Genomic DNA, 12,580 nt, shown 5'->3' with positions numbered 1-12,580 from the left:
GAGAGCTTTGCATAGTGGACATTCCCACACCACGTAACAATTACTTACACTGAGTTTATTAGGAAACAAAAATGATGTTATTAAGTATACAAAGTAGCACTTAGGTGGTGCAAAGTGACAACAAGCAGATTAAAGAGAGTTGCTAAGCAAAATTAACCAAAAGACACCAGAAACCCCTAATACAATACGAGAATGTGTTACAGATCTCAATTCTCACCCTAGCTCTATCTGACCTGGTCCAGCCATTCTCCTCCAACAGTCTTTTTGTTTCCAGGTACGCCCTCAGGGCAGGGTAGGGTTTGTGAAGCCCCTTGAAGACAATCATTGTTGCCTTCTCTTGCCTTATATAGAATTTCTCTAAGGGGATACCCTAACACCTCTGTGGAAAAGTGCAAAATTCAAGATGGATTCCAGCATCAGCTGACATAGACATGTGTCTTTGTAGCATGTCTACAGAACTACAGTTATCCCTGGCTCTACTGTCTCTTGCTAATGGGCTCTGTGTCTGGCTTCTTCATTGTTGTTCCTTGATGGCCTGGAAATAAGTTCTTCCCTACCACAAGCACATTGGTAATAAATCTATAGTCAATGTTCCTGATTTCAGAGACAGGACTGATACAGGCACACAAATGAAAGCTACACATTCAGGGAACCACACGCTTGCCAGTGATAGGTCACATATAATGGTTTGCATAAAGCATATTCAAGTCAAGTGTGTAGCTAGTCATAAGCACCATTCCATAAGGCATATGAAGTGCAACATCACAGGCAACTGTATAGCCCACCAATAAGGTGTCCCATACTACACAACACTGATGTGTAAAACAATAACATGGAGAAAATGTTCAAAAAGTCACCGAGCCACATCTGGTACATGTTCAAAAGCAGCAGAGGCCTGGCAGAGCCTAAGCTGGTGGAAAGTTCCCTGGCAGGGTGAGCGCCTAGGTCTCTTGCAAGCCAGTCTTCTTAAGTGAAACCAACAAAATCAGACCCAGTCCATACACCGGTCATGTTCATTTAACAAAAAAGCTGCTAAATGGATTTAAACAGGTGCAAATTCCTTATATAGACACGCTGGGGCTGCCTACACTACAAAACTAGGTTGACAAAATTGGTCAAGCTACAGCCACCACAGTAATTAAATAGGTGGTTGGTGGCCACACTTCTGTATTCCCACTGCCAAGCAGTTCCTCTCCAGCCACATGCACTGATTGAGGTGGGGCACTGACAGCTGGGGTGTGGGGCACTCAGAGCCATGGGCGGGCGGGGGGCTGATGGCTGGAACTCATCCCGCAGCTGACAGCCAATGTCGACCTAAGCGTTATGCCTCTTTTTTTGCAGCAGGGGGGTGGGGGGTGGCATTATTAGAACAGCATGCTGGGTGATTTACAACTGTGTTGTGTAGACATCCAACACGTTACCTTATGGCAACCTGGTACTAAGCCTCAAATTTTGGTATAAAAGGGATTACATTTGATTTTGCTTAAATCAAACTTAAGCTAATTCAGTTTTGACCCCCGTCTACATGAGGAACTTCCATGAATGTGATTTTTTTATGTTAAATTGGTTTCAAATCCTGTGTGGACAGCTTTCTTCCAGATTAAGTCTGGTATACTGGTTAAACTGACAAAGAGCCGGGTTAAGTGAAACAGCCCTAAGCCAGTGAAATGGGCATCCTCATGCAGAAATTTCAATGAGTTTAACTAAACCAGCATAACTAAACCAGTGGAAGTTTGAAAGCAGACAGCCTGAAAATACTTTAAAAATCAATTTAGTTAAATTACTACAAAAATAACCTGACACCACACCATATAGCTCATTGATGGAAACCTGCCTTCTTTTTGTGCAGCTCAAACATTTTTCCCGATTGGTTGAAGACGAACTGATATGAAATACATTATCATCAGTGGACAGGCAGCCATAAGTTTAAGTTAAACTGGTCCAGTGTATTAGTGCGGGTGTAATGTGCCCCAGCAGCAAAGGGTTGAACTTGTGATTGTGCATAGCGCTTACAAAAGAAACCTTTCCTACATAAGCCAAAAAAAACCCTCTGTTAGCCAAACAGAATAAGAGGCTCATTCGTCTCTCTGGTTTGCCCACTGGCAGGAGGCAGACCGCTGGCACAATCTGTGAGTCTGGGTTATACAGAGAAGGCTTAAAAAGTAAATAGGAAAAAAATTTGATAAATTATTGTTTATGTTGAAATTCACCTGCAGGCAGAGAGCAAAGCTCACCACAACGCTAGGACAGCCGGTCACACCCACAACATCTCAATTCAAATCCTCCAGTCTGGGCACCACTTCAAACTGATAGAAGGCTTATTTTGATTCAAGTGATATCTAGGCCTGGTGATTCAATGAGACTCAGTGCTCAGGAAACGCCTCTTCCTAAATCACGGTGGGTTCCAGGCTGGCTGCTGCAATTCACTTTGCTGTCCCCAGAAACCATTCACAGACCTATTTCCTCTTGTACCTATGAGCGGGCAAAGGTTTTGCTTATTAGCACTGCAGTTTTCCACACTGAAATAACGTTCTTCAGCTGAATGTCTTGGCTCACAGTGCTGGTCAATGTCTCAATGTCAATCTCCTCTTTTCCCTCGTTCTCTAAGTATTCTTTGAAAGTCTCCACCATCCTGTTCGTAAAAGAAAACAAGACTGTAAATGGACAGGTGCTGGTTTGGAAAGGCTAAGGACCAAGTGTGACAGACACCCAGTTCCTTGAGTTCCCTCTGCACACTGATATAAAGGGGTGGGGGTGGTATTTTTCTGTCGAAAGGTTTGACTGTTTGTTGAAAAATGATGCTTCCCAGCCCTGAAATAATTTGTTTTTCAGCAATAAAAACTGAAACATTTTCAGCTCGATGCTGCTCAGATAAACAAAACATGTCCCAATTTTTTGGTTTTCTGAACCAATTTTGTTGACAAAGGCAGATACTGCCTGAGAAAATTTACATTTAGTCCAAAACTCGGTTTTTCATGCATAGTTTCTAAAGCCTCAGTAAGTGAATATTCAAGAGGTGTGGGACAAGAGGTCACATTTCTTTCCATCAATTTTTAAGCATAACAGTGTGGTCCTAACAAGTAATGCATAAAAATAGCCAGTACAGGACCCAATTCTGGTGAAGAAAACAAGGCATTAAGGTGTCATAAGGAATACGTGATACCAAAACTCCACCCATTGCCTAACGAATGAGATTTAATGTCCCTGCTGGAATTGTCATAATTAACAATAGAGGTTATTGTTATCCATAGAAATGCCTAATCCAGTCTTAAGGCTCACTAAATTCTCAGCCTCAACAACTTCATGCAGCAGTGAGTTCCACAGGCTACTCAAAAGCCATCACAAAAACTATTTCCTTTGACGAATTTTGAATTGACTACCTTTCAATTTCCTTGCACATCGACTTCTTCTTGTCATGAGAGGAAGAACAGACGCCCCCTGAGCTTCCTTTTCTAGACCAGTCAGTATGTTACAGACTGTTATCAAATCTCCTCTTTTCCCAAGTAACAATCCCAATCTATTCAGTCCCTCTTCATAGCAGCTTCTCCACACACCTGATCATTCTCATTGTCCTTATCTGAACCACTCGATTTCAAAACTCTAGTCCAGATTGCCAGCAGCTACAGCGTATATAATTTGAGAAGAGATGGAGACCTATGGAAAGTGACCTTTTATGTGCTCACTGATTTGACCTTTCCCTTTTAATACAGGATACAAATAATATACAGGAAATTGTCAGATGTTGGGCTTTGCCTTGCTCGTTTTACTTGCATCACACAAAAACAAACAAAGCCCCCATGACCACAGCAGGCCATAATCGGTAAAGTGGTGTGCGCCTGCCTAGTCCAAATACACATCACATCTCCTAGAACTGGAAGGGACCTTGGGAGGTAATCTAGTCCAGTCCCCTGCCCTCTTGGCAGGACCAAGCACCACTCCTGACATCTCTTTGCCCCAATCCCTAAATAGCCTCCTCAAGGATTGAGCTCACAAACCCTGGGTTTAGCAGGCCAATGCCCAAGCCACTAACTCTTCCCTCCACTCTTTTTTCCCATCTGGATCTACACGCTCTTAAAGAGGCCCGTAGCATAGTCACAGACAAGGGAAAGACGTTGTTACCCCCAAGAGCTGTCATAGCTTTCCAACGTGACGGTGATCATTTCATGCAGCTCAATGATAAAGAACTCAATATTGATAGTGGATAACGCATTTGTCAGCGCCTCCCGCTTTTGGACATCCAACTCGTCGTGGTACTTCTTGTTGATCAGGAAGAAGGGATTCTGAAATGAGAAGCACAGAGTCAGAGGGACAACAGCAGGGGTGAAGCAGAAGTGGCTGGATGCCCCATGGACAGGGCAGCAGAGAATGTGCTTGATGGAACAGAGCCCTCATTTGGCTCCGAACAGGTGTGGCCTGGTGGCACGGGCTTCTGCTCTATGCACTGGTGGTGGTCCTTGGGTGGGATGGAGCATGTGACTCTGAACATGATCTCAGGCCAGTGCTGCAATCACTGTGGCCGGCAAAACTTTAATAGCATTTATTGACCAATATCAGCTGCAATATCATCTACCCACAGAAAACTCAGTTGGGTGACTCAGAAAAGTGAGAAGCAAAAATGAAAAAAAACCAAAACAACCTAAACCCTCCTGCCTAACCCTGTCCAGAGGACATCCCCAAGCCATTCCTGCCTCTGGCCAACCTAGAGTGTAGTTTTGAGAAAGGGATGACTCGTCTTGATGTATCAACTCCACCTGATGCAGCCTGAGAGCAGCAGAGGAGGGTTTGCATAGCAAGTGATCACAGAACGTTGAGCACAGCTAGAACTAGTAGGAAGATGTTCGGATTTTTTCCCTGTGTGAAGTTTGAAAAAAATGCAAAAAACCTAAAATAATCGCATCCATGGCTTCCTGTTTGATATTGGCAGTGGAATGGCTGTAGGCCCAGGAAGGTGCCTTTTGCTGTGCTCATAGAGTCCTATTCAAATCTGGAGATGTGACAAGAAGTTGAAAACCCACCTTTCGCACTGCACCTGGTTTTCAGCAACATCTCCCAAAGAAGGTTTGTTTTCAGTTGTAAAGTTTTGTGTTTTACTTTTTGCAGCAAAGTTGAAATTTTCCATGAAAATTTTCAGTTTCAAAAACCCAATTTTCTGATCAAAAACAATTTGCACAGGAAGTTTTCATTCTTGTCCCAGCCCCATCTCAGGTACTCCCTGGGGTGCATTTCCTGCATTACCTGGTTCATTTGTACAAGTAGCACTGATCGCTTTGCCGATAGGATCTGCCACAGAGACAGGATGTGCTTCAGCTTGGTTTGTGGGACAACCTGGGATATAACAACACAGACAGGGATTTATCCAGACCTTGGCACTGATACTTAAATCCTCATTACAGAAGTAAGCACATTCTCTATTCATTTCACAGTTGCCTTGCTACTGCCAAAGTTTTGAAGAATGTCAAATCACTGAATTGTTGAGGTCACTGGTTAAGCACATGGAACCAGAGTTTGATTAAGTCAGTTTTTGACAGCCACTCGTAGGCACAGAGAAAATATTTCCTTTGTTTCAGTTTATTCAACTACTTCATTGAATAGTTCACTGAGTGGAATGACCAAGTGCTGGTTAGAAAACTTGGGATCCTGCTGGTATCTGGCAGACATTTTCAGAGACTTCCCATGCAGATTATCAATTACTATAATTTACTTGTACTGCAGTAGTGTCTAAAGGCAGCAGTCACAAAGTGCTAGGATGTAACAAAGTGACAATGCAGGTCTCCAAATAAAGGCAGGGTAATCTTTTCACATATATCTAAGCAAGTTAGGAATCTCCCATTTTCAAGAGTAATCTGGTCTTGGGGGCAGAAAAGTGTGGTGGATGGTCTTTTATCTTCATCGAACATACTCTTGTTCCTGTGTTATGAGACAGGGGCTACGTTTACACTAGCCCAAGTCTTCGAAATGGCCATGTAAATGGCCATTTCGAAGATTTGGGCTAGTATAGACATGGCCAGGGAGAACACAAGCTCCCAAGTCAATCTTTTCAAGACCAACCATTATTTTATAATTTGAATTATTGATGCAGAATGTTTCAATTTAATCTAAATTAAATCTAGATTAAATTGAAACATTCAATCTACTTGGCCTGTTCTGACAGAAAAATCTATCATACCTATTTCTATTCTATTTTGTTGGTTGGAGAATGGGTTTTCTTCCGTGGAATATTTCAGTGAAATTATTTATGAGAATTTCAATTTTTCTCACAAATCAGAAAATTGATTTTTTTCAGTGCAAAGATTTCCATTTTTGGATGAAACCCAAAAGTTTTCATTTCTTAGATGGACAGGCAAAATTTTTCATGGAAAGCAAAAATGTTTATTGAGTCAAAACCCCACATTTCTCTCAAAGAACAGTTTTGAAAGAAATCTTCTCTATATTCATATATTCAGAATGAAAACAAATTATCATTAACAGCTTCACTGTCATTGCTGTGAATTTAAAGCAAACAAGCTCTTACTGGTAAGTCTCTGAATTGCTTTGCATTAGCATCCATCTTCAGCTCATTTTTGACATAGTCCGTCAGCAGCCGCTCAGGGTCCCCTCCTGTCACAGCCAGGAACTCTGCAGCCACTTTCAAGGTAGAGAGAGCTCTGGAAATATCGCTCACTGAACTGGCCTCTTCCATAATGTGTTTCATCCGACTGACGCTCAGAGGTTCCTATGGATAGCAACAGGGGACAAAAGTCTGTGTCTGGGGTTCCCACATCTAATTCCCATTATAATTCACAGCATCCAGATCTGCCAGACAGCTTGGAAAAAAACTCAGCCTTAAGTGTTTCCATCCTGGACTTATAGGAGAAAAATGATTGTATACAATATTGTGTTTAGGGCAGTATATAAGGACAGATGGTAACTGTGTGTGTAAGGTAACGTGAAGAACATATGAGGAATTTTTGAAGTTCCATATAAAAGACAAATGAATAGATGAATCAATTCTGTGGACAGAAGTGGCCACTGTGATTGTCTAGTCTGGCCTCCCATATCACACAAGCCACAGAACTTCCCCAAAATAATTCCTCTTTGAAATACAGCAGAGCTTTTAAAAAAGCATTGAACTTGATCTAAAAATTGCTAATGATGGAGAATTCACCACAGCTCTCACTAAATTACCCCAATGGGTAATTACCTGCCCTGTTGAAAACGTTATTTTCCTATCTAATTTCAACTTCCAGACATGCAATCATAGTATACCTTTGTCTACAAAATTGAAAACCCCTTTTTTATCAAACATTTGTTCCTTGTGTATGTATTCAAACATTCTCATCAAGTTACCTCACTGTTAAGCCGTGCTAATATTGCCATCTTAATAATGCACAAATACTCTTAGTAAGTATTCTATCTCATTCTGGTACTTAAGATTGTAAAGACAGGTGACCCTCTAAGCCAAACTCCTATAGTATGTAAGCACTATAGGTTTCATTTTGTTATAGAATTCAAGTGAGAATTCTATTCCAGCTTGGTGTTCTAGGAGAAGGTGACAAAAATCTACAGGAAGGATATCATTTTCTATGAAACCAGAAAGGGTTAGAGATCAGTTTCTGTGTAACCATATTAAAGAGCCCTTTGGTTTCATCAGTACTAAAATCTACAGGGTTTTAACAGAAGGAAACGTAGGTATCAGCAGCTGTCTTCAGAACAATTATCTGTCTGTGACAATTCTCAGTGCCAGATGCTGCAGAGTTGGGCGTAGAAATCCCCGCCTTGTATCAGATGGGGGATAATGTGCTCTCATGCTACGTGCCATCTGGTCTCTGAGACTATGTCTACACAGCAGCATTAGTTCAAAATAGGCTGTTGCAGAAGAGATTTTCTGGAATAGCTTCTTTTGAAATAATGTTGCTGCACACAAAATGCATTTTGAAATAGCTGAGCACTATTTTGAAATAGGTTGTCTAGATAAAATGGAGCCTATTTCAGAACAGAGCCACTGGATGCACTATGGCTTATTTCAAAATAGCCTCCATTCCGTCTATACAGCCTCTATTCCAAAATAGCTATTTTGAAATAGGCGCCATTCCTCATACAATGAAGTTTACCAATTTCAAAATTAGCCATCCGTTGCGTTGTGTAGACACTTGCAAAGTTGTTTTGAAATAGCAGCTGTTATTCTGAAATCACTCTACTTAATGTAAACCCTGAGGCCGCGTCTACACTGCCGCTCTCTTTCAAAAGGGGCGTACAAACACGGCTGATTGAACATACAAATGATATGCTGGTTTCCATATTCAGTGCCTCATTTGCATAATGACCACCACTCGCCTTTCTGGAAGTGCTGTTTTCGAAATGCAAAACAGCCGTGTAGATGGGGTTCCTTCGAAAGGAAGCCCCCCCCCACTTCCAAAAGCACCCGTCTTCCTTAACATTTTGGAAGAAGAGTGCTTTTGAAAGGAGGGGCTTCCTTTCAAAGGAACCCCATCTACACGGCTGTTTTGCATTTAGAAAACAGCACTCCTGGAATGGTGAGTGACTGTCATCATGCAAATGAGACACTGAATATGCAAATCAGTATCTCATTTGCATGTTCCTTCAGCCATGTTTGCATGCACCTTTCAAAAGGCAGGTGCAGTGTAGACATGGCCTGATAGTAAGAGACTGGCTGAAACCCAAAAGCAGGTGGCTTACAAAATTTTGGTCATCACTAATTACATAAACTGGATATTTTTATGACCTACAGAAATGTCCAGTCCTTTCTGGAATCTTGCTAACTTCTTGGTCTCAGTGACTTCTTGTGGCAGTGAGTTCCACAGGATAGCCACACGGATATTGTATAGAAAAATATGTCCTTTGATCAGTTTTCAGTTGGCCTCCTTTTACTTTCATTGAACATCCTTTTGTTTCTGTGTGAGGAGAGATAGGGAGGTGACCAATAATTTTAAAAGGTGACCAATAATTATTTTATAATGGGAATTGTTTCAAAATGTGTTTGAACCAGTAATGAGAGGGTTACATCAGTGAAGTTCAGGATTAAAATCAGGGCAGTCAATGGAGTAAATATGTGGTAAAGGTATATGGGGGGAGAGAACCAGGCCACCTGGACAAGAAACTGTCCAAAAATGCACTTTTTAGTGACTAAAGTGAGTGTTTGATGTGCCAATTGGCTCATGGGCCTGAGCCTGTCCTGCTCTGTGGCTGCATTGTGATGTGCCGATAGCCCAAACTGAACACCCAAAGCCAGAAAGCGCCCAAAATGAGTGGATAGTTTACAGTGTCATCCTCAATGGGCAAGTGGACATGCTGCAAGTATTGGACATTTACTCAACCTTCCATGGCATAGTGGCTATGGAAGCCTTTTACAGTGTGGGAAAGAAAGAGGATTGTCTAAGTCTGGAGCTGGGGGGAGAAAACAGGATAAGTTTTGATTTTACCTGGTGCAGATGTTCTTTAACTTTAACTTTCGTGGACTGCAGTGTCTTCATATTGTTCAGTGTAATGGACAGAGTTGTCTGAAAATGAAATCAGTGGAAATTAATAACTAGGTTAAAAGCACAGCATTTTTCAATGCAGAAAAAACTGAAGCACACTCCAAGGTGAAAGCATAATTTTCAAAAGCATCTGAAGGATTTAGATTCTAAACGCCCATTCTGAAAAGTGTTTTATGCTTTTAGGGCTAGATTTTTAAAGGTACTTGCTTTGATTTTTATATTTTATAGATAGATAGATAGATATAAAAAAATCACCGATTGATGCCAAGGGGAGTTCAGGCTAAAGTACTCAGAACAGTCTAAGTGACTTAGAAATGTAAGTGCCATTTTCAAAGATGATTTAGTCACTTGGGTCCCTAAATCCCATTGTTTTTCAGTGATACTCAAGCACTTCACCTGCTCAGGTGCTTCTAAAAACTACATTAGGTCCCTAGATGCCTAATTTCCAAAATCTGGCTACTAGCAGCCCATGTCTCACTGCAAGTGAAAGGTATTTAGGCCCCTAAGCAGAGCTGGAAGGGAAATAGTTTTCCTGCCCTGCAAGAATTTAAAATCATCTTTCATTTCAATTTGACCTTTTTTCCTTTTATTTTCTTTTTAATTTAAACTAAGAAATAACTACAATTTCAGAATCAGTCATTTCAAACCAGAAATTTAATTGTTTTCATCCAAGAGTGAGGAACTGAGATGCTTTAATAGTTTCAAAATATTTTCCTATTTTCTATTTTGATAAGTGGAACATATGTCAAAATTACCTGGCTCCCATGGGACATTTTGGTTTTGAAGGATTGGCATTTTTGAACAACAAAACTGCCAACACATTCCCAACCTGCTCTTCTCCTAAGTGTCTCATTCGGTTTTTTTTAAAAATGGGTCTTATGCTCCTAAGTCACTTAGGCACTTTGGAACATTTTAACCTAAGTCTAACCACAGCGGGGCTGATTTGCTAAAGCATAACTCCCAATTCACACCAGTGTCACCCTGCTGCAGTCAATGGAGCTGGATAGGTGTAAATCTGGAGTAGGGCCACAGCAGATCAGGTCTGTCACCTTCCACTGGCATTTCTGCCTTTGCACCCTGCTTTGGTTGTGGCTTATACCCACTTTGTCCCGGTGTGGATGACTCCACACAGCTGCCAGGCTGCAGAGCCACAAGCACTGAGAGTCACATCTTGGCTGTGCTACCGTCTATGGCAAAATGCTGCCTCCATGCTTTCACCCTGAACTTACCTGTGCTTTCACGCTGGGCTTCCCGCTGATGAAACGGTGAATCACTTGTCTCTGCAGAGTCAGAAAGTGGAAGTGTGTGGTCTTGGTTCCGTCTTCCTCTAGCACATACTGGAAGTTCGAGAGCGCCATGGTGACCAAGTCACTCTCAGTAATGCTTAGCACAGAGGCGTGCTTCACCTCTTCTGCTGAAATAGACCTAGAGAATAGGCAGAACTACATGAGAGGTCTCCTCCTTTATTGTCAAAGAAATCTCAGCAGGAACAAGCCCTGGGGGCCATTCAGCCTGTCTGTCCAGCCTTACACTGTGCTGCCAACTCTTGGAAGTCCATGACATTAGAGGTTCCAGCGCCTCGAGTCGTAGAAGACAAGCAGCTCCCATTTAAAAAGGGGAGTTCTCAGTGGGAGCTGTGAACTGAAATCAATCTCTTTCTGGCTTTTGGCTAACATCACATTCACCAATTGAGCTGGGATGGGTTTTAAAAAGTCACTGAAGTTGCACCGCTGCAAACCCCTGTGCAGGTGCACGTACATCAGTTTTCAGCTGACTTGAATTGAGGCGCGTGAGCTGGCTCTATCATCAGCTTTTATACCAATTTAACTATTTCGGGGGTTGCGTAATTTTGTTTAGCTAATTAGTTAAGTTGGTTCAACTCCCTACCTGGGTGTGGTTGTACTGCTGTAAAGATGCTAACAACACTGTGACTTTTTCCCCTAAATTTATGGGAAAATCACACTGCTGTCAACACGTTCATTTTGGTGCAGTTGTGATCATCCTTTGCTGATGCTGAATGTCTGTGGCAGTCCCACGTGATCTGTAAAAGGCATTTCTCTGCTGGGACCACAAACCGTTGGCTGTTCTCAGCCCCTCCATGACAAGCTCCCGTGGGGTCTGGCTGAAGTGATCCCTTGATTGCAGAGGGGTCAGAACTGAGTCTGATCTCAGCTCCCCAGAGATCAATCCAGGGTTACCTTGTGACGGCAGTGAAGTTGGGGTGGAATTGCGATCACAGCTACCCTAAGGGAAGTCTGGGATCAGGGACATGGGAGCCATCGAACAAAACTATGAACTCTGTATATGATGGAAACCACCTCAAAACATGGGGGGCTGCTGCATGCCCAGGACTCTGAGTTCCTGACCACCTGTCTGAGACACTGACATAAATGAGGATAATTGAGCTACCAAACTTTGCAGTGAAGTTGATCAGTCTCCAGTCATTAGACACAATTCAAGCTTACACCACATAGCTCCTTGAACAGATCGAATAAGCTTTACAGCCCACCTGAGCTGACCAGGCCTTGAAACAGTCTCAGCCTACCTGCCTCACTGCATGAGGGAGAAAACATAACTTTAGGACCTGGGGAAGTCTGGCCTGGCCCTGCTCACAAAGATGGCTGTTTATCAGGAGTAACACTGCACATCAGTGAAGCTAAGCCTGTTTTATACCAGCTGAAGGGAGATGAGGCTCAGGACTGAGGTTTTTAGATGAAGTGTTCATCTGAGTAACAAAAGTTATCTAGTCAGAGTGATCCCCCCTCTGGGGGTGAGGACTGAAAAGATACCTTTGCTTTTCCTTAGTGAGCTGGGCAGCTGTGTCGATGCAGCTGTTCTGCAGCTGGATTAGGAACTTTGTAACAATGGAAACGATGGATGGAGCGGTTGGCAGGAGATCCAGGACGGCAGTGTTGGTGCTGATCTCCTTGTCCCACAGTTCCTTCGGGATATTGATTTCTGGAATCAAGCAGAGAATCTTTCATGCCGTGTGATGGAATCACAGTAACCAGGGCAGCAAATGGCAGCAGGAGGGGAAAGAAAAGTTTTTCACAAAATAATTGTCCTTGTCTTCCACTCAAGCAAGAGGTAGAAGGGATATCTGT

General features: G+C 42.4%; 1 protein-coding gene across 1 annotated transcript in view; it reads right to left on the bottom strand.

The window, feature by feature from the left end:
* Positions 1-40: 40 nt before the first annotated feature.
* The window catches only part of LOC142015178 (E3 ubiquitin-protein ligase rnf213-alpha-like), a 151,246-nt gene continuing 138,706 nt past the window's right edge, over positions 41-12,580 (bottom strand). The window contains exons 66-72 of the mRNA XM_074998595.1: positions 12,266-12,434; positions 10,706-10,901; positions 9,420-9,497; positions 6,512-6,712; positions 5,236-5,325; positions 4,120-4,280; positions 41-2,632 (exon numbers count right to left, since the gene is read on the bottom strand). Of these exons, the coding sequence (XP_074854696.1) occupies positions 2,473-2,632; positions 4,120-4,280; positions 5,236-5,325; positions 6,512-6,712; positions 9,420-9,497; positions 10,706-10,901; positions 12,266-12,434 (1,055 nt within the window). The 3' untranslated portion in view covers positions 41-2,472. The remainder of the gene's footprint in view (positions 2,633-4,119; positions 4,281-5,235; positions 5,326-6,511; positions 6,713-9,419; positions 9,498-10,705; positions 10,902-12,265; positions 12,435-12,580) is intronic.

Source organism: Carettochelys insculpta, chromosome 6, assembly GCF_033958435.1.
Source record: "Carettochelys insculpta isolate YL-2023 chromosome 6, ASM3395843v1, whole genome shotgun sequence".
In the NCBI taxonomy this organism is placed as follows: domain Eukaryota; kingdom Metazoa; phylum Chordata; order Testudines; family Carettochelyidae; genus Carettochelys; species Carettochelys insculpta.
Note: the sequence above shows the minus strand (reverse complement) of the source record. Positions and strands in the feature narration are given on the sequence as shown.